Source organism: Falco peregrinus, chromosome Z (assembly GCF_023634155.1).
Source record: "Falco peregrinus isolate bFalPer1 chromosome Z, bFalPer1.pri, whole genome shotgun sequence".
Classification (NCBI taxonomy): domain Eukaryota; kingdom Metazoa; phylum Chordata; class Aves; order Falconiformes; family Falconidae; genus Falco; species Falco peregrinus.
The window spans coordinates 56,044,774-56,067,056 of NC_073739.1; the positions used below are offsets into that span (position 1 = coordinate 56,044,774).

At 42.3% G+C, this 22,283-nt stretch overlaps 1 protein-coding gene and 1 long non-coding RNA gene across 10 annotated transcripts in view; one reads left to right on the top strand and one right to left on the bottom strand.

The window, feature by feature from the left end:
• SMARCA2 (SWI/SNF related, matrix associated, actin dependent regulator of chromatin, subfamily a, member 2) overlaps positions 1-11,774 on the bottom strand; it is a 120,061-nt gene extending 108,287 nt beyond the window's left edge. Inside the window, exons 1-2 of one of the 5 annotated variants that reach the window (XM_055790258.1) lie at positions 11,638-11,774; positions 1,439-1,699 (exon numbers count right to left, since the gene is read on the bottom strand). In XM_055790258.1, the coding sequence (XP_055646233.1) occupies positions 1,439-1,663 (225 nt within the window). In that variant the 5' untranslated portion in view covers positions 1,664-1,699; positions 11,638-11,774. Of the gene's footprint in view, positions 1-1,438; positions 1,700-9,999; positions 10,244-10,414; positions 10,432-11,313; positions 11,438-11,637 lie in introns of those variants that run through there. The other 4 variants (XM_055790259.1, XM_055790261.1, XM_055790262.1 and 1 more) reach the window with 4 other exon arrangements.
• Positions 11,775-11,921: 147 nt separating this feature from the next.
• Positions 11,922-22,283, top strand: part of LOC129782680 (uncharacterized) — a 66,720-nt gene continuing 56,358 nt past the window's right edge. For all 5 annotated transcript variants that reach the window (XR_008744712.1, XR_008744710.1, XR_008744711.1 and 2 more), the window contains exon 1: positions 11,922-12,587. This is a non-coding gene — a long non-coding RNA (uncharacterized LOC129782680). The remainder of the gene's footprint in view (positions 12,588-22,283) is intronic.

Genomic DNA, 22,283 nt, shown 5'->3' on the forward strand with positions numbered 1-22,283 from the left:
TCTATAACTACCTGAAAGGAGACTGTAGAGAGGTGGGTGTTGGTCTATTTCCCCAGGTAACATGAGATAAGATGAGAGGAAATGTCCTCAGGCTGTGTCAGGGGAGGTTTAGATTGGATATGAGGAAAAAGTGCTTCACCAAAAGGGTTGTCCAGAACCGGAACAGGCTGCCCAGAGAAGTGGTTGAGTCACCATCCCTGGAGGTATTTAAGACATGTAGATGTGTTGCTTAGGGACATGGTTTAGGGGCTGGACTTGGAAGTCCTAGACTTGATGATCTTTAAAGTTTTTTCAAACCTAAATGATTCTATGTACTGACGTCTCAGAAATTCCAGCAGTTCAGTAGAAATGGGCAGCTGGGTCATAGCCTCCTTCACTTCAGCTGTTTTTGTGCTGCTAGAAGTTTTAGTGATAAAGTTCTTCATGCGAAAGACAGTAGTGTCATGTCCCTATTGACTGGACACTGTTTTAATGAATGAAACTGATCCATATGTGAAAATGGCAATATGAAGAAGTGGTCAATTCATGAGGAAAATTAAAATATGTTTATATTACTTTAAAACTAATTTTTTTTTTAATGTGCATATAACAATTCCAAGTGCAATCAACCATAGTTACCAAAATGTTTTCAGTATCTTGGCTCTGTAAGTTCTGACTGTGTATTTCTGAGAGTAGAACATCAGTGAAATTGGAATTATCCTAAGCTCTAAATCTCTGGTACACAACCAAATAAAAATGACAATACATAGAGAGACTGTTCTCACAGAGGAAATTCCGTGCAAGCAAGTTTTGTCCTCAAAGCAAAATACATTAATAATAGTCTAAGCATGCGTGTAATTTTAAGGTATGAGTACAACCACTGAAGTCCAATTATTCACATGTTCTACACTACATAGTTTTCAATTCCTTAGTAAAATGGAGCCTTTATAAAATAACTTAGAAACCACATTTTTCATCAACATGGAAGAGTCAACAAATTTGTAAGCACAAGCCCTTTAAGAGTTAAAAATACTAATTAAAAAGAAGAAGACAAATTTCATGCAAAACTTAAAACCATCTGAGAAAAACACAAGATATGTTCAAACAGGGGGGGAAGGGGGGGGGGGGGGCGGAGAACAAAAAAGGTGGTTAGAAGGGTCTACCAAGGTTTTAACACTATAATTCAATTATTTTTTCCCCTAGTAATGCCTGTCTTTCTGAAAAATACAGTTTACAAATGATGATTTCTACAGTAGTCTACTAAGAACAGGAAACTGTTTACTGAAGATGATCCATATATCTGATTAATAAGGACAGAAGTAGGAATGTAGCTGCAGTTTTGCAGGTGATACATGACGTGTAATTGCAGTTATGCAGGCCTAAATGTAGTGTAAGTAGTTCTTTTAATCAGTGGAGGGTACTACTAAGAAGAAAAGGTTCACTTGCAATAAACTATTACCTTATGCATTTGGTGCATGCCTTCCTGTGGATAATCAGTAGGCCCCATTGTTGGCATTGGATGCGGGACACTGGGCGGACCAGGACTTGGCCCCATCATGCTGTGAACTGAGCCAGGAGATGGCCCTGGTCCTGGGCTAGGTCCTAGAATCGGTCCAGGTGAAGGTCCTGGTCCAGGGGAAGGACCAGGATGAGGCATGGCGCCAGGCTCTGTAGGCGTGGACATCTATTTTCTGTCTCCTTTTCAATTAGCAGAATAGCTCTAATAACAAAAACAGAACAAAACAAAAACAAAACCAGAATTTCTATGTGACATTAGGGGCATTGAAAAAAATGTAATAAAATCTACTGGCAATCATTACACACACATGCACATACACATGCAAGCTGTCATCAGCAACAGATGTTTAAATGATCCTTAATGTTGCACAGCAGTTTGACCATCCTTCTAAAAGCCCACTAGGATAATGATTCTGATAGTTCAGTCAGTTTCTAGATATTTATATGTTACTCACAGAACAAAGCAACTGATGCTATGAGAAACATCTACCAGAGACGACGATAGTTCAACTGACTTGCCATCACCAGACATATCACATGGGGTCAAACACAGTACTGCTAAAGGCAGAGAAGATAGCTGAGCACCTCTGTAACATGTGGTTCAAAACCCTCTCCCTAAACACAGGCAACTGCACTGAAATTAGTACCTACAAAATTCAGGGTAAGGCAGCAAAACAACTATTTAAAGGATTAAGACTATTTTCCGACTTTTTAAAAAGAAGTTAGATATTAATGTTGGCCTTCTTTTGTTATCTCTTTATGCAATTGTAATAGGAAAAAATACCAACAAACCAAAAAACAGAAAAGACAATTACTTTGCAATGAAGAGTTATAGTTCACTTCAGGGGTTCTGCTGATGTCACAAACCAGAAGAGTGCAGCTCAAGTGGCTTATAAAACAGTAAGTGCCCTGAGAACAAACGGCAGGCTTTTTATAGGCTGGAAAACCAACTATTACTATATTTTTATTTCTGTGTTCTTAGTAGAACAAATTGGTGCAGGCTACAGGCTTGAAACATTCTTCAGTTTTCTGAGAACTTTTATCAATGTCTGATGTTAGGAACTTTTTGTTTACCAATGTCAGAGTTTTGTAACACAGTGACACTGCTGCCATATTTTTCCAAAACTGATGGTCAGTTGCTGCCAACGAAATCAGCCATGTTTCTTGGTACTCCTCAGTTGCAACATGTGTTTGATGTTGCATGTGTTTGACTACACAGTGATCTCATTATTTAAGTAAAGCCAAAAGAAAAGTAACCCTACACTTAAAAAAACCCCAAACACCAAAATAAAACAACAAACCAAATCCACCAAACCATCTAGTGATTTAGGTTACTGACCTGACTTCCTGAAAAGACAAATGAGTCCCAGCACCAGTGCAAAGAAGCAAGTAGGATCACCACTTCTAGAAATAGCTGATGACTAGATGGGCTTAGCTTGTTCCCTTTATTTACTTTACATGTAGGTTTATAGTAAGCTTACCTGCCCATGCTTGCTTGTCCCATAATAATAAAGCCAATACAACAAAAAATGAGTCTTATTAAAAAACATTATCATTTGGTACATCACAAGGTAATTTCAATGCAATTGGTATATTACAAGACCTAAGATGACTCCCTGTCCCAGCCTCTGTCCTTACAGAATGTATCACAGAAGAGTGTTCCACCTTTCACATCTGGGCTCACCACTATTCATACATAGTTGGCAGTAATTACTTTCTAACAGGAGTAAGTGGTGTAACCCTGCTATGACACTATCTATATAAAGCCACACTGTAACACTGCAAACACCCTGGAGACACTCAAGAAAAACAAAGTACCCTTACAAGATTCCAAACAAAGCTGAAAGGAGGCCCACCTGCAAGACATGTTGTAAAAGAAGCTGATTGGTGCTTACTGCTCGCAATTAGGGAGTTCAAAGCTTACAGAACTGACCGCCTGCCGCCTTTTACTAGCAAGGTCTTATCAGAACCCACACAGAAGATAAAATGCTATTACATCAACACTGTTTTCACTTATTTACCCCCAGCTACCTAACTGTTCTGTCAGAATCAAAACCAGCTTAACAGCTTTTGCTTATAAATTCCCTTTTGTGATGTTTCAATAGCTACTACTCTCTTCTGATTAAAGACAAATTAGAACAATGCTCAACTCGTTCAAAATAAAGTGCACTTACCTGAAATAAGCTACCTTGGAATCCTGTTTCCTTGCAAGGTAAAATAGGGGTATGCCTCTGAAGCTTCTCAGTTCAAAACCGAAACACTACAGTCACTAATTAGTCCCCTACAACCCCATGACATTACCACAAAAGGAATCAAGTTATCAAATGTTCGCAGCAGCATACACCGTGCCATAGCTTCCTGTAAGAGGCCTGCAGTTTGGCTGCATGAAGGACAACAGACATTTCCACACAGCAAAGGGGGTTTATGTGAGCCAGTCATTACACTGCAAAATATAAGGTTGACATTCTCATAGCTGACTCTCTCTGCACATTATAAATCAAGTTCAGTCCATTTAACAAAGCAGAACCTAGCACCACCATCACTATCCAGAAAATTTATACAGAACCACAACACAATCTATTACAAAACTACTATCAGTATACATTATCCCAAAATACACTATTCCACAAAAGGCTTCAACCTACACCTATGCATTAAAATGGGTGTCAAAATCTCTCCCTCTATTCAACACTATTTCAAATTCAGCTTGCAGTTCTCATAAAAATTAACTGGCTCCAGTCTCAACTCCACTAGTTACACTGTTCCTTACATATACATCAAACATGTCCTGTATGCCAATTTGGAAAATTTTACATTCTTTTAAATGGGCTAGCAAGTCCCCAACCTGTGAAAAACAGTAACTACCAGAGGGCAATGCTGCACCCCTTACACCATATCAAGTCCCTTCATTATCATGCTTTAAGGGCAGATAAATCACCCAATCTTAAATAATTGTGAATTACTTTAAAGAGATTTGTATTCAGAGGTTTTTGTATGTCAAAGAGCACACTTCTATGCTAAAAAAAAAATAAATAAATAAAAAAAATTATAAAGATCTATACCAGGGGAACATAAAAGTATTAGAGAATACCACCTGAATCCAAGTAATAAATCCTGTCCAAAGACATCCATGGGGGTATTAAGAGACAAAGCAATTTTCTCTGGCAGCAGTAGTCAACAGAAACTAAAAAAAAAAAGTCACTGCCACAAACCAAAACACATTACACATGGCCCTCCCAACTAAGGATCTGTTCACAGAACAGAACTGCTGAAAAACTTAAGATTTAACATTTTTCGAAAAAGCTTAGTATTGTACAAAAAAACCACACAGAAAGGCGCCCTGCCCTCATTAAAATTCAGTAAAAGCTAGATACTTAATTCCTCTAGGCCCTTATAAAAGCATCATTGAAGTCAAAGCAAAAACCTACAAAGACAACAGGTGCAACAGCAGCTAGGCTCCAACCAGATAACATTGGTATTACTTTAGGTAAATTCTGGTGCCTGTAATGAAATAAGCAAAATGAAGCCAACTCCCCGCCAAAGCTAGTGTTGACCCCTGTGTTTGGACTGCTTTTCAAGGAGTAATGCCTGTTACAATTACAAAGTGAGGGGGAGGGAGTGAAAAATAAGAAGTAAATGCTTCTAACATTATAAGGACTTCAATAAAATGAAAGGAAATACTTCCATCTCATTGTCCCAAATGATAGGGCTGCCGGCCCTGATTCTCAAATGCATTATGTGCTGCCTAATTGTTTCTCAAGTGTCTAATCTTAGAATTTCCTCAAAACACTCATGGGAGTAGTGTTATTCACATGACTTCAGGTAAGACATACCTCTTCTTGAATCGTAATCCCTTATTACTTTTTGCTTTTACTTACATTGACATCACCAAATCTCGTTTGTGAACAGTCCCAAATGGGACTAGTGGCAATTGAATTAGCTGCAGTGAGTCACACAGTTCTCCCTGGAGAGAATCTCAGAGATCTCTCTCCAACCCCTGCTGGACAGCCAGAGTTGATACAAGAAAAAAAAAAGATATCTATCATCAAAGTAACAGCCAGATGCAAATACAAGAAAAGTCACAAAACCAAGAGCTGAAACTGAAGAGACTTAGGATCTCTGCTTAACTATTTCAAGATTAAATGGTTTAGGACAGTGAATATCTACATTACAAAAATTTGAGTGAATATTCCCAAAGTCTAAATGTTTCTGCACTATCATTTTATATGCACCTGGAAGGTTCTGTAAATGTAGCTAATTCATTGTACAATAGGGTCTCCATCAGCTCACTGTTTCAGGACCCACAGCATCCAAGCATATTACATGTTTTGGTATAAACCTGCTACAAACCCAAAGGTAATAAAGGCATGAATTTCTTTCACATGAAGAAAGTATGCAATATTAGTAGATCCAAAAGTAAAACACAGCAGGTAACAAACCACAGGCATTACTTTGGAATTCAAGACCACCTAGACACCCAAAAAGATCCAGAGATTATAGACTGCTTTGCCACAGGGCACACAATGATTCTAAGAACAGATGGAACAGTAAGTATTCATAGTTCCTCCAGTTGTTTCCCTTCACCATCCACTCTAACTTCTGCCTTTTGATGACTGAGTCAACCTAAATTCAACTTCAGCTAGGATGTTTTGACCAGATCCCTGCCTTGGATAGGTAGAGGAAAGAAAGGAAACTGCACCACTTAGATGTGATGAAAAGGAAATGCGGACCCACACAACAGCCACATACACACTGCAAAGCAGACAGTAACTTTGCCTTCACAGAAAAATAGTTACAGTCTGCTTTGCCCCACACATCTCCAGCTGAAGTCATGACTCACGTGTGGCTTTGAAAAGATATACTGTGAAACTGTGATACCCTACAGGCTAAAGGAGTTACGCTACATGAAATGATACTGTCAGTGATTTGTACTATTTGCTTAATCTGCTAACCATAATCAAATGAAGATGTTCAAAAGTTTAAGAACTGATTAATAATAACAGCAGCTCATCATAATTAAACCAAATAACTTACAATACTTAGAAGCAAATCAGTGTCTTGTACAACCCCAGAGGACACACTGCATTAACATTTATCAGGATATAACTACTGTCATTTCATCAAACAATGATTCAATCAATAAATGGGTTTACCTGTAACAAAAAATCAGTAAGAGTCAAACCTTCAACTAACATAAATCAGAGTTATTCCGTTCACGTAAGAGAAGTGAAACACACTAACAGCTGAGGGGTTCTGCCTTTGCATATTCATGCATGTAACTTCACAACCTTCTGGAAGGGAATCTGCAGTTTAAACTAAAAAACACAGAATCAGCAATGCTGCACCTTAATTGCTTATCCAGACACTCAGGCCAGAGACAATAAATTCTGGACACTGCTTTAGCTGCTTGTCTAGCTTCTACCAAAGACTGTCTGCATGCCAGCAGAATGGGTGGTATGCTTACACCAGAAACTTCATTGTGGAGTCATGTAGCATAACGCTCCTTTACACATGTAAAGACAGCTCACTTTAGGGTGATAATCCTAATACTCCCCACCTTCAAACCCTTACAAACATTCTTCTAGAAATCCTTATTCCTTCTCTGTAGGTATTATGGGTTTTCATAAAGGAACTTCTAAACGACTCTAACTTACAGTCTACCCTCTCACAAAAAACTAAAATCAGCACCAAGAAATGACTGGCTAACAGCTGAGGGTTGAAGATACTACAGACAGTCAAAAGGCATCACCACAAGTAAGAGTTCACACAAGTTAGGGTAAGCTATGCTGCCAGACTTTTCAATGAACAGGCTACAGCATAGATATATGATCCTTTCTAAGGGTTTTGCTGCAGGAGGCAATGGACTTCAGGAGAAGAGGCCAGATAGCTGCAGCCAGAGGTTTAATTGCCTTTAATCACATAGCTACAGCCACAGCAGGCAATGCCCAAGATCAAGTCCATGTTTGCTACCCACATAGATTCCACCACATGCTTTGGGCACAGAAAGATGACTCATGACAGCACTGATAGGTTACGGATTAAGTTTCCATACCATGACCTTTACTACAGGTATTAATCAGTTATTGAGCATCATCTTCACATTAGATTCTGGGGGAAAAAAAATAAAATAAAGCAAGCCATAATTACAAGTATGCAGAAGGAATTTGCCATATTACTGACAGGCTTTCTCTTTCCTTAAACAAGGAAAAAGAGTAGGAAAAAGGGGTAAGGTTGTTTTAAATACAAGTCACTTATGGTAAAATATCAGTGAAGATACAAAAGAGATATCGTTTCTGTGCCAACAAACATTGTTTACATTTTCCCTAAAGGTCCCAGCTCTAAATGATCCACCTTGGTGATCAAACCCTGGACTGATACGCAGTAGATATTCTCTACCAAGTGAAGACAAACAAAAATGTTTACACCTAAGTGATGACTTTTACATGTGTCAGAAACAAATAAAATAATTTTCAGTGTTAGTTGTCTTATTCTGCTATATTTGCAAACTACCAAAGTTGCGTTTGAGTAAGCCTTGTTTTCCTTTTTCCTTATTTTAACTTGCAAGTAAGATGTAAGCTTTTCCCTGCTGCCATTTTCATGACAAGTGATCTTCATGTCATAACATTATGTTTACTACTCCACTAGAGGATCAAACAAATAAAAAAATCAAACTGATAAAGTTCTAAAGAGGTGAAGGTACAGGAAACACTCTTTATACATAGAGAAATTCAATTGCAGCATAAACCACAAAAAATATAATAGGCATTTTAATAAGTAATTTACAAAAATGTTCTGTCATATGAAGAATGAAAAGTCTTCTGAAAAGGATTACTAGTTCACAGCAATATTACTAACCAGGACCATGAAACTGAAGGTAAAAATGCAGACATTTTTTAAAGTTGCTACAGTGCACATTCTGACCTCAACTTAGAAAGTCCAACAAAAATTTAGAAAATATATCTGCAGATATTAATTTCATATAGGCCTCTGTCAAAAACATACTTAATATAAGAATGCTAGCTGGAGCACTTTTTCTCTTCTTAATTCCCAAGCCTCAGGTGTTGGTGAAAGCATTTTTCAAACTTGACAAGAAACTCTCACAGACCACTTCAGAACTGAACAAAGGAAAAGATCTAAGGCTGCTTTGAACACACTCTTCTGGCACACGTTCTACGAAACACCACAGAAATACCAGTCTTAAAGGTGAGACACAACTCACGAGAGAAATACTGTATTTAATGAAGCTTTACCCTCACCTCTGTCAAGTCTACATATGATACACCTAACTTTAGAATTTATTTTTAAGTGCTTATTATCCACACAATCTTTTTGCTTTGTATTACTGATATATATGGCCATAAAAATCTGCCTCCAATCCCATCCTTCTAGTACACCACTTTTTCCTTAGCATAACAAAAGGACAAAAGAAACAAAGTCAAAGACAGTCACAAGGCAATTAGGTTCCCGAAGAGAAAGTGTGCCTTTATTTGCACAACAATACTAACTCACACAAGAAGAGAGTGCCCCACCCCGAACATGTAACTGGTATACTACTGAAGCAATTAAATTCCTGTACAATGTTTATTGTCTGGGTCTTGTTACTTGTTACAAACCAAGTAACACTGAAGAAATCGAAACAAAAGAGAAAGAAAAAAAAATCAAGCGGAACAGTGCCATGTCATAGATCCCATATAATTTTTTTTTTTTTTACCAAAAAAAAAAAAAGGTAACTTAAGTAAATAAATAAATAGAATTTATAGCTTCAGTTCTTCAGTTTGTTATTTATTTACCTATCTAAAATATTAATCTAAAGACATCTTAAAAAGTACAGAGTTAATCTAAAGTTTGGGAAGTCTGAATATCAAACATAAGCAGCAGATACCAAGGAAAACCAGCTTCGGTGCCACCTATGCAGTCACGCTGACATTTAACCACTCCCTTTACTCGACCATAACGCACACTCGGGGGGGAGCCCCCCCTCAGTTAACTGTAACTTCAGCTGGAGTTCAGAAGAACTGTAACTTTTCCAGCCGTGCGCAGATTGTTGCTCCTCCATCACAAACTTACAGGTGGGGGAAGGACAAGACACAAAACTCCACGTCTCCACGCACCACGGAGGTATCGCAGCGCCGTCGCGGGGTGGGGAGGGGAGGCCGCCCGGCCGGGCCGGCAGGGCAGGGGCGCAGGGCCGGCGGGGCAGGGGCGCAGGGCCGGCCGCGGGCCGCCCCCCGGCAGCACCCTGCCTCGGCAGCGCCGCGCACCCTTCCGGCCGGCCGGGCGGCGCGTAGGCCTCGGCGCCGCGCTGCCGGTCCCGCCGGGGCGGGCGCGCTCGGCCAGCTGGGCCCTCTTCTCTCCCCCGGCCTTTCGGGAAAGTTTTCGCCCCGGCCGACAGGCTCTAAGACGCCCCTGCCTGGAGAGCCAGCCCCGCTGTCTGTCTCCCCCCCCCGCCCCCGAAGCAATGGCTGCGCCGCTCCCGGCGGCGGGCCGCGCAGGGCCCCGTACCTCGACGGCGGCGGGGGGGGAGCCTCGGCGGCGGCAGCCGGGCGAGCAGCCGGGGCATGCCTCAGGGCTGGGCTGGGCCCGTCTCCCCGCCGCTCCTTCCCTCCGCCACCATGTCACGGCGACCAAACATGTCTGTGCGCCTGTGTGTGGCGGCGGTGACTTCCTGATCCGCCGCCGCCACTGCTCGCACAGGCAGAGCGAACGGGAAAGGCCGCCCCCCCCGCCGCCACCGGCGCTTGCCTCCCTCTCTCCCGCGGAGGCCCAGGGAACGGGCTCCGCTGCTCTCCTGCCCCGCCCGGAGCTGGCTGCAGCACCGGCCCGCCGCCTGCCCCCGCCTCCGGCAGGGGAGAGAACTTTTCCAGGTGCTGACCACCGCCGCCCCCCTCTCCCGACGGGGCAGGCGAGCCGCGTCTACCTGAGCATCCGCGTGTGTATGCATCCTCGCTCCCGCCCACCCCAACAGAAAAAAAAAAATAATCCGCGCACACCGGAAATAAAATGCTTTTTGCTTGGAAGGCGATTACAAAATTGCAAGCGCATGTTTTGTGCTACTCTGTTTCGACGCCTGCTGCAAGGCGGCGGGGGAAGACATGATTTCTGCAGGGAAAACGGGACGGGGGGACGAGAAGCTATTTTGGGAAGTAAATCGCGACACCTTTACAGCAGGAGTGACTGACTGCACAGTTGAAAACAGAGTCTGAATAGCAACAGGAGCCGCAGCCTGTCGGGCGAAGCCTCAGCCCCCACCTCCTCACCCCTCCCGGGTGTGTGTAGCGCTTGTGACAGGCAGGCAGGGAGATTATCCGGATCATGGCCTCCCCAGCTCTGCCGGGTAACGCTGCTACCCCCACAGGCAAAACCGCTCCCCCACGCACCATCTTTCTCCCTCGTCTTGTCTCCCCACTTCCCCTTCCTCGCCCCATTCTGCGCCAGCGCGCACCACGGCGGAGAAACGACCCCACCGCAACACGCTCTCCCGCCGCCGGACACCGTGAACTTCACCCCGCGACCCGCGGCAGCCGCCGACCGGCAGCCTGCCAGGCGGCCCATGCCAGCTGGGGCGGCGGGAGAGGCCGCCCCCGGCCCGCCGAGCTGCCCCGGTAGGGGTGCGTGTAGGCTGTCGCTCCCCCGGATCCATTTCTCTGCCGGTCGCGTCACCCGCAGCCCGCGACACGACTGCTCGGCGGCACGGCCACGGGGTGCCACGGGCTGGTGGCTGCCGCCGCGCCGGCCCGCCGGCCGCGCCGCTGACGAACGGCCGCACGGCGCGGGCAGGGCTCCCCGCCGTCCCTCCCGCCGTTGCCGGTGACTCACAAGTCAGCCAGCAGCGACGCCTCGGGGGTTCTTTCCCTCCCACCCCGGAGATTTGCATCGTGATTATTCCAGAAATACCGGCTCAAAACTTTCTTCTCGCCACCCACTGGGGGATATAAATATTTGGGAGGGCCGGGCGCGTAGAAGGTGGGGAGAGGAAGCAGGTGGGTCGACGGCGCCCGCGGCCGGCGGGGCCGTGCCTGGGGAAGGGGAGGTGGGCACGGTGCGTGTCGGCACGATCACCAACAATAAAGGACGGCGCAGGCACCGGCCGTGCCAGGGAGCGGGGCGGGGGGGGCGGATCGAGCCGTAAGTTATATTTACCTTCCGCCCGGGAGGAGCGCCGTGCTGGATGTCGCTCCTCTTCCCCCTCGGTGAGTCACCCGAGTCCGGAACCGGAGCGAGGGACTAGATTATGAACATGACTTCATTGATGACAGCCATTCCCTCCTCTCCCTAAACTCCTGCCCCGCCTCCGGCCCCCTCCCACCGCCTCCCCTCAACGACGCCGCTGCTCAGGAAGCGGCATTCCCATTGGTCCGTTGGCGACGGAATGCCCGCCCCCCCACCCCCCCGTGCGGAAGGGGCGGCCCTATTGGCGCCGGCTAACTGTCGCTCAGCCGAGGGGCTGGGGAGGGCAGGAGGTGTGCGGGAGTGTGGTGTGAGTGTGCGAGCGGGCGCGTACGCTGCGGGCTCTGCCGTGCGCCCCCGCGCATCCTGGGCTGCTGGCCGGTGTTCCTTCGCGTCCCCTTCCCCAGCCCGCCTGCGCTGAGGAGGGAGGGGGACGGGGGCGCCCTCCGCGCGGCGGCGGCGGCGGCGGCACTCACGGGAGTAGTTTGGGGAGAGGAGAAGAAGGTGTGGGGCAGGGAGGAAACAGTCGGGTGGGCGTTGGGGTCTCCTCTACCTGGCGGTTGGCGTGGAGGTGTGTGTGTGTGTGTGGTGTGTCGGTGTCTCTCAGCCTTGAAAAAAAAAAAAGGGGGGGAGAGGGGGAGGCATGTCCGGGCGTTGTCATTCATCCCGAAACTTGCACCCTCTGTTCCCGGTTTCCGATGGCGGAGGGTGCCGTCCTGGACGAGAGGAGGCTGCCGAGAACATTCCAGCTGAAGCGGCCTGTCAGGCGGGCGCGGGCCTCGGAGGCCGGGCGGGGAGGCAGCGCCGGGGCTGGGAGCCGCTGCCCACCGCGGGTCTGGGGGCGGCTCCCGGAGCGGTCGCAGATGCAGTTAAGGCTGTGTGAAGAGCGGAGTTGGATCCCTTGCCTCTTAGGGACAGGAAGGGTAAATAGCACAATTATGTTGGTTCTGTATCGCTTGCCTCTATCCTTTGAGCTTTTCCACAGTTGGCTTAGAAGTACGCTTCTCAGCTCCGTGCCTGGTGTTGTAATTTTTTTTATTTTTTTCTTTGTCTGTGCCGTAGATCGTTTACATGATCTGCAGCCAAGCGCTGCAGAGCTCTCACGTTGTTTGTAGAAACTCTGTGCCTGTTTGTGTAATGAACGGCCAAGTTCTTCGTTAAAGTAATGGGCCCGCCAGTCTGAGAGGTTTTTTTGAACACCAGTTGTAGAGTCGACCTTAAAAAAAACCCAGACAAGACAGGAGCCGAACTCCCTTACGTGGTGTTATATGTAATCATCATTTTTTTTTTATCATGTCATACGGGAGGTATTTGCTATTCCGAAGGTAGTGTGACTCTTACTGTGCATCTCACTTTGCGCTGCGGAGAAAAAAACGTGAAGAGGAACCTCACTATTAAAATCGGTAGCTGCTACAGATGCTTAGGTGACAGTGTTTAACGTGAAGTCCCTCTGTTGTGGCGGGGTGGAGTAGTTAAGGACCTGAAGTAACGCTGGGAGCACCAAATGCACCTTGTTGTCATTAAGTAACAGCTATTGTTTACGTGGTGTTTAGCTTGGGGCTTTTTTTATTGGTTGAATAGGAGCAGTAATCACCAAGTTACAGTGCTGGCTCTGCAGTGCTAATTACTGTTTCTGTAGTTTTCCAAGGTGTTATTACTTAATCGTTAGCTTCATCTTATTTGTTATGTAAAATGACTACCAAAATGCTGAAGGGTGTGTAAGAATTACTGCTAACTGAACAGCACTAAATATCCAATAAATAATTAAATTAAAAGGCTATGTTTTCAGTTCACCATTGTCTGTGAAAAACACTTACTTGGGAACAAAATCAAAGAGATGGAAATGTTCAAATCTGTGTATACAAAATAGCCAATATCATTACGTAAAACTTTTGAGTCACGAGTTAGTTATAATTTTGGTTTTAGCTGTGTCTTAAACTATGAGTTCTAACCCGGTGTCTTAAAGATAAAAGTAGTTAACAATCTTGGAAAAGTACACTAATGGAAATTAAAAAGATAAAGAGATTCTTCCTTCTTTTTTTTTTCTTACCCCCCCTCTTCATACCCTACTGTAACTCTCACTAGGAAGTCTTTACCCCCTGCTCCCCCAGCTCCATTCCCCTGAGTAAATCTGAGGGCTTTTTGCCTTTTCTCTTTCTAGAAGAGAAAGCAAGCCTTAAGCAATGGAGGGAAAGTTTACTTGCAAGACAGCTCAACTGCTTGTTGGACTCAGCCATTCTAAACCAGGTCAAGCCATTCTTTTTGGTAAAAGGCACGCAGACAAGGAAAAAGAAAAACAAATGTTTTATTTTAGGCAAAATATAGAATGTTCATGGCTTTTGGATAAATGCACATATGTTTAGTTAATTATGTTTATTTTGGGAAGTGACTGCAGCAGCCAATTTTATTTTGGGGCAACAAAAACTCCAGTTGAATAGGCATGTTGCTGATGTCAATCAGAAGAGGTTTTCTCTTGTATTTTGATGAAGTATCATTTAATCTCATTATAACCTGTACTGAGAGTTTCTAAGAAGTGTTATTTGTCAAGGCAGGCATGTTCAGCTGCTGTGAAAGTGCTGAAATTGGTAGGATCATTAAGGGCTCACTATGTGAGACTTGGGTGGCTGAAGCTTCATGCATAGTGAATATACAATCATGGTGCATGTGCTAATGGATGCCAACCCCACCCCCCCCACCCCCACCCCCCCGGTTTGTCTAGCTTAGCAAAAAGAAAAAAATATGAGTACTCTTAACTGAATTAATGCTTTGGATGATGCTGACAACAGTAAAATTGTGCATAAAATTTTCAGACTAGATAAAGTACCACAGTTAGAAGAGGTACCATTTTGACTTGCTAGATGTCATGTTGTAGAACTAAAGAACATTGAGAACATTGTTTATGTGAGGAATGATGCCAATATATTTAAAACTGTGTAGAAGCCCAGTGTATTAGTGGAACTCTTGCAGGGACACTCTCACACCATAAGAAGGTCATTACCGTCAGGGAGTTGCAGATGTTTACAGCAATCTCGCCATTACCACATGGAGACTCCTGCTGTAAGAGTTTGTGGTGGTTTATCTCAGCTACCAAATCTCTGCCAGAGGTTGGTTGCAGCCACAGCAGCAAAAATGGCTCTTTTCTTAAGTGCTTCAGCCAGTTCATAGCAAAGTCCAGCTGCTCTAGTTTAGGTAGCCAGTGAAAATGGGTTTAAATTAGAACATTCCATGAGAATAGCTTTGTGCTCAGGTTTCTATATAAATACCAAAACAGAATAAAAATATTTTAAGTGTGCAGAGAAGTCATAAATAAGTAAACTTAAGACTTGTCTTACAGAAATGTGTAATGTTTTTGCTTGTGTCTACTGCTTTGGTGGATAGTATTCGCCCCAAAAAAAGCCAAGAGAAAAAGCTTGTTTGTTTGAACTTTAATCAAAGCCTTTAAAGGTGAAAATGGGTGAAGGCATGATACTTCTGCTTTACAGTGAGTTATACTCATTGAGATCATCATCAGACTGGGAAAGAAGACTGGCCTCCATGAGTCTGCTGCAATAAGGTGGAAGTGTATGTCCTTTACACCAAGATAATTCATGCATCTTGGGTAAATAACACAGGGGAAAATTATTTTTTTCTTTTTAATCAGTGAAGACAAACCCTGTGATGATAAAGTGAATCACTGAGATAAGAAACCCTGGAAACTGTCTGTTTTGCTGGTAATCTCTGCAAAAGTCTTCTCATGCCCTATCCATTATATATTGAGAACAGTACTTTTCCAGAAGTACGTGAATACTAGAGGGAGGAATACTCTTTACCCATCTATTGATCTGCAATGTGTAGTACTATGCCGTACTCTGTTGCCAGTCATGCCAGGCTGAGATGTACCACTTCCACAAAGTAATTATTGGAGCTGGTTAGAGTTTTTCCTTCTTTTATGGAAGATGTAATTGCTTTCTAATTTAACATTTCTGTTCTAATGCAACTTTCATGAATGTGCTTGGTACTTGTGCACTTTCCCCTCAGCATTTTTTATGGAGTCATACATGCTGATCTAGCTGTCTTCACAGGTTTACAAGATACAGCCTCTTTCAAAGTAGCTTCATTTGCTCTCAAGGTGTGTTTGTGACTGATGTTGAAAAGATAGTATTTGGTTGAGATCTTCTCAAGGTTGAGTGGAGGGGAGTAATTATCTCTTTTGACTAAAGAGCTTTCTGAATCCATTCCAAAATGAAGTCTATGAGAAAGGCGGGTTGGCTTGCAGTGGCAATGTGTTAGTGTTCTTACTTATTTTGCAGTCCTCAAAATTCCAGAATTTGGTTTGATGTCATATTTTAAGGGAGAGGAGAACCACACTGTCTCCTTGTTTTTTTCAGGCTGTCATTTTGCTTCCTAACTAGGTGGTCCCAGTTTTGTGTTTGTGTTTTTGCAAGAGTATTGCTTCACCCTTCATTTTATTAAATTTTGTCATAACAGTTTCTGAGCTTCTCTGCAATTTCTCAACAATATTTTCAGTTTTAATCCTTTCTTCTAAGGTGCTCACCAAATCCCACTAGCTTTTTGTCAGCTGCCCATTTTATAAACAAACTAATCACTGAAGCAATATAAAAAGAATATTAAATAGAACCATGCCCAGAACAGATTTCTCTGAGGTTTCCTCAGTTATTAAGCATTCATTCTTGGGTGCTAACCTGTTCTGGCAGCCAGTTATCTTTTTGTATGTTTTTGGTAAGGTAATTCTTTTCATAGTTTTGGCTACTCCTGGCCTGTTAAACTGCCTATTGGAAGTGGTCAAACAACTTTTGCTCAGTGGGGCAAACCCAGAATTCTGAACCAGTGCCAGTAGTTCTTGAAGAGTCCCTTTTGCCAGTTTTCCTGTGGTTAATAGTGCCTCTACTGCAAATGTGAATTTACTCAACTTTAAAGAGTATATAAGTACAAGAAACAGAAGTGAAACGTATGGTGACTTGCTTATTCTAGTGTTCCTGGTACTAGACTTCTGCTCATTACAGGACAGTGGGGGAATACATAAGGAAAACCACTGTAGAAGTTTGATCCTATAAGCACCAAAGGTTGTGAATGTACTAGACTGGGAAAAAAATTGTTGTATGATTATGAAAACTATGGTGATTCAATTTAGGCAAAGTGAAAAACAAGTGTAGAGGACCATTTTGACTTCTTCCGGTAACATTCAACTAGAGCCAGGCTACTACTCAAAGAATTACATATATTATAGGATCCATTCTAGCTTGCAGTGTGAAGGAAATCTATTTAGGCAATGAATACCAGGGCCTTTGGAAAGTGTGACTTGAAGTTGAATTCTGGATAAGTCACAGTTATGTACCAGGGAGATCTTACAGCTGTTCTGTGTTCCAAACATGATGGTCACAAAAACACAATCACAATAACCTGGATCCTCAGATTAGTGGAATTTGCCATAGCTTGCTCTTTTCTGCTCCATGTACTTTTATTTCCCCTAGTCCAATTTTTGAGCTGTGCTCCTTTCTTTTTACTCACAAGTATTTAACTTTTCACTTTGCAGCTTCTGCATTTTTATAGTTATCTACTTTTTTCATTTGTTATGCTTTTTTCCAGTTCATTTTTTCCTTCATCAGTGTTGTTTATGCCAGTGTTACACATGGTGACTACAAGGTGGAATTATACTACCTAAGGAATACTCCTTTAAATAAGCTACTGCTCACCATAATACAAAATGTGAGAACCATTTATGAGTACTGTCTCCAATTCCTGAAATACAGACTTGACTTTGTCCAGGTGGGATCACAATAAGGCTGAATTTGGCCTACATTGCTGCTATCATGGGACTCATCCTTCCTAAATACATGGGGTTTTTCATACTTGTCCCATCTTTTGTGCTATGAAGTTATCTTTGTTCTGGCAATCAGGGAAAAAAAAAACCCAAAACCAAAAAAACCACCCACAGACTAAAAGGTAACTCTGAGTCTCACTCTTTGAGAGAAAAAAGTGGGATGTTTTTTTTCTGTTTTCACGGGATTACTTTGAGGTGCTGTTGCCTGTTTCATGTGTGTTCAGGTTTGAGACTAAAAAGTTGTGAATCCACAAGAAAAGGACAGGTTATATCAATACAATTCCTTTTTTTCCTTCATCAGTAGAAGATATTTGCAATTCATGAATCATGGCGCTTTTTCCCCCTAATACAATAGCAGCTATCAAATGAAATTATAAAACTTAACAATATGTTCTAAGTCAAACAAGCAAAAGCCTATTTTGTATCAAGTAGCAGAATATGTTGAGATTACCTCCTACCTGAAGGTGGAACTTTTGAGACAAGTCCAAGAGCTTTTCATTAGCCTTTGTATCTCAGAAATGTATCTTTCTCAAAAATCAGCCCAGTGGGTATGATGGCAAGAAGTAACACAACATTAAAAAAGGGCGGGGAATTGTCAGTTAAGAAAGAATTGTTTCAGTATTTTCTAAAATAAATTTTGTGTGCTAGGGCAGTTTTGTCATGTGTACTTTAACACAATTTCTCTGAGTGATAGCCATCTGCTCACTTATACAGTTTGATCAGAAAGGCCAAAGGCAAATAGCAGCCCGGGGGTATGTAACCTTCTCCAGAGGCTATCGAATGCCTGGGGCCGTTGGGGCCATCTCTGCTGCCATTCAACTTGTAGAATAATGGTAGGATACAGCCTTAAGGTTGTTCTGTTCATGCTTACTTAAGAGTTTGTTGCTAACAGTTATAGATAAGTAGGACTCCGGAGATACTTTTATTTTATATTTATACTTTTTCATCACTGAATTAGGTGAATGAATATGAAATATGGCTGCTTGATAAGGAAGGTATGTGATTTAAGGTGTGGTTTTCATGTTGGCTAGAATATACTGACCTTGTCAATATGCAGACTATTTCTAGTGTAGTGTTCACATTCTGGTTAGGGTATTAGAATAGTTTGCTTCTGCTTAGTTTTGGTCAATTGATCTTGACTAAATCATTCACCATGAGACAGTGTACAGGACACACCTATATTCAGCTATGCCAATAGAAGATGTAGTCAGCTGTCTATGACTGCTGTTTACAATACTGACTGCTTCCAGTGATCTACTGACATGGCAGTTCACATGACTGCTGTCTAATATGAGAAATTCAGGTTAAGGTAAATAGTGTGAGCCAACCCATCAGATTTTGCCCAAGTAATGTGCTACAGTCTGTGTTTTCAACATACAGAGAATTTAATTCTTTGCAAGAAATGTCATGATAGGTGAAGGCAAAATAGCTGAATCCAGTAAAGGACATCATCCATAAATTCATTTTTCATTCATGCAAATGTTTAACAATTAAGTTAAATGATTTTAAATTCACTTGTTCTAAGTTGTCAGGGACATCTCTGTGTCAAAAAGATGTGTGTGCTGCTTTCAGAAACCCTAACGAGTTGTTCAGCCTTTATACATGTTTCCTACTGTATCACATACAAATTCTGCTACCTTAGCTTGCAAGGTTTTGTGTTAATTGTTGCACTGACTTTGCCTGCTGTCTGAGAATTAGAGCCTGTTCACCCTTTGCCATCTTGTTCAGTGACTTGTATGTATTAAACTTAAAAACATTTATGAAATGTTGTTTTAATGCAAGATGTTTTAATCAACCTGAGTCATGTGCTTGTGGCAGTCACAATGATGTGCTTGAAAGTTTCAGGGTGTGATAGTGATAATGATACTGTAAAGTTCATCTTCTGCAACAAATGTTAAGTTAGATAGCTGTAATAGCTAAGGGCAGTTAGCCTCAGGCAAAGAAAGTTCTCAGAACAGCCATAGCTACATACTGTCTTAGTACCTCAAAAAATCTAGTGTTTATTAATCTCAGAAATTAGGAATAAATGCAGGAAAAAAGTGGCAGTAGGTGAAATCTAGTAGGACTTGGCAATGAAGACTGTTCTCCCTGGATTTGCTAGAGACATCCTATGAGAAATTACTAAGTTCTGCTAGGTTCCACTAGACGAAATAGTGTTCCTCTTATTACAGCTTTGACACAAATTCTAATAGATTCCTAGAAAATATTTTAATAGGACAATACCCCATGGGTAGGCTTCCTCTCCCATCAGCCACATTACCAACCCTTGACATAGGGCCAGGAGAAAAGAGCATGTTCCTGGAATTGGTCTGCTAGGTTCTTAAATATTTGTGGAGATAAACTGCTGGCAGAGGCTTGACTGTGCTGTTCCGGTGTAACTTGTGATAGCAGAGGTGTGGACATGGTGCTGCTTCTGAGCCAGAACCATAAAGTAGTGATTTTTGCTGTGGGGCTTTGTGGATATCTAGGGATGTGGAACAGGTTGCAGTGCTTTTGCAAAGATGTGGAAGAGCACCTTGTTCTCAGGATAGGTTGGGGATCTGACTTCACGGAGTTAAATAGCTTTCCAGTTGAGAAGGCGTAGGATGGAACTGGGTGTATATGCTTTTAAAAGACTTAAAAAAGGAAAATCGGTGCACATGCAAGCTTAAAAGGCAAAGTTGTTCCTTAGAATGCTAAAGGGTAGTGGTGTCTGACCCAAAGGAGAACAGAGATTCTTTTACTACCTATTTCATGAAGTCGCCCTGCTCTTTTGTTGTACTGAAAATGAAGTCCACTGAAGAGACTTTAATCATGGTGACTGGGACAGTCCATTGTCCTGACTGGTGGAAGGCAGAACAGTCTCTGTGTTAGTAATGTCTGTAACAGCTGCATCGTGTGCTGCAGTGCTTACAGTCAGAGCCCCCTACATCTCTTTCCAGGCACTCTTTAACGCTCAGGTGGAATGTAATATATGTGAGAGACCATTATCACATTCAAACTGTTGCATTCTGGTCCACCTGTTTGATTTTTAGGACTTCTAAAAGCCTTTATCAGTCTGAAAGCTTGTAACTGTCTCAAACATAGATTTAAGTAGCCTCATGATTTTTTTTTAAGACAGAATAAACAGAAGTAATTTTAATGAAAAAAAAAAAAAAAAAACGAAACAAAACACCCCGTTAGGTTACATATTTTTTTTAATGCTTTTTGTGTCTAAAAGAGCAGAATTGGATACTGGTCTTGAACAATATGAAAACAACCCATTTCTGATAAGAAGATAGTCAAGAGGAGTTAATTTCTGTGTAACAGCCTGATATCAATGGTTTTCAAATACTTTTCTTGACTGTTAGCAACTGCCAGGAAACAGAAGTTATTTTCTTCCTTTCGCTTCCTCTAGACTGTGTAAAACATATGCAATTAATTACCAACCCTCCTTATTTTCTGACAGTTTACCACTTCCTAAAAATGCCTGGGACTTTTCAGTGAAATTAGTCTATTGATGACTTTTTCCTCTGTAAAACTAGTATAGAATGATGTGCTACATGCAATAACAAAATAAAACAAAGACTTTTAGATGTCAGGTCACTCCCTGGGGCAGGGCAGAGAAATGTAGGAAAAAGTCAATTACCATTTGTTATCGAAGGTAGTTGCTTCTTTAGGGGTTCATAAAGAGTACCTGAAAGTACTTAAAAAATATTACCATAAGATGTTGAGGAGATAGATGCCGTAGAATCTTTACATGCTAGTATCTGGGTGACAGTAGGTAAGTTTAAAAGCTCAGAACTTACTTTAATCCTGAACAAATATCAAGGAAAATAGACCATCAGATGACTGGATTTGTACTGGAGAGGCGTTTGTCTAACAGGGTTTTAACTTTAGTACACTTGCTAATTTCAGTAAATATAAAAAGAGGTGCTTTAAAATTTATCTCTATTTAGAAGCTTTTGAAAGTACAGTGATCCCGCTCCAGGGAAGCCAATGACCTAGATAAACTTATGTTCCTTAATTACAAAGAGGCTGATATTAGTATCTTGGAGGATGAAACTGCGTAGATTTGAGCATTATTGACAAGGTAATAGTAACATAACTATGTTAACTATTTTCTGTACTATTTATTGGCCCTTTGTTTACCTCCTATTTAGCAGGACAAATGTATTTTTCAAGGGATGTCAAGGACACAGTCCCTTGCCTCAGTATTGCCTTCCTCTGTTCTGATATGTACTCACAATAACATTAGGGACTATAGCTGCGCACCTTTTGCCCCTGACTGCCATCTGCCTTCTCACTGGACCCAGTGCTGTGAACAAATCATTGAGCAGAGGAAGCTTGCAGTCTGGGTGTTGTGGAAGCTACTAAGATGTTTATGAAAAATTACACCTGGATATAAGTGTATGCTGCTGTTTCAGTTCCTGTGTTAGCAGCATTTAAAGCTGTATGCTACACATAGTAACTATATGTAGTATACGGACTGGTAAGCAGCACAGATGCATGATTGTATTAAACTTGGTCAGAAGCCTTTCAAAAAGTACAGAGAAGCTGCCTTTTTTCTGGTGAACTTCTGAACCTCCACTAAGACTGGATGCATTGAGAGTGATTAGCAAGGAAGAAAGCAAATTTGTGACTGGGTATATGCAAACAGTCTGAGATAGAAAAATAATAGAAAACCATGCCCACGGTAACAGCATAAGGTCACATTTAAAAGGTATGGAAACCAGTACAGGACTGTTGTGTAAGAGCCCCAAGAGCAAGTAAACAAATACAATGTTACCAACAATATGCTGATATATCCCTACTTTTAACAAAATAAAGCAAGCTAGCA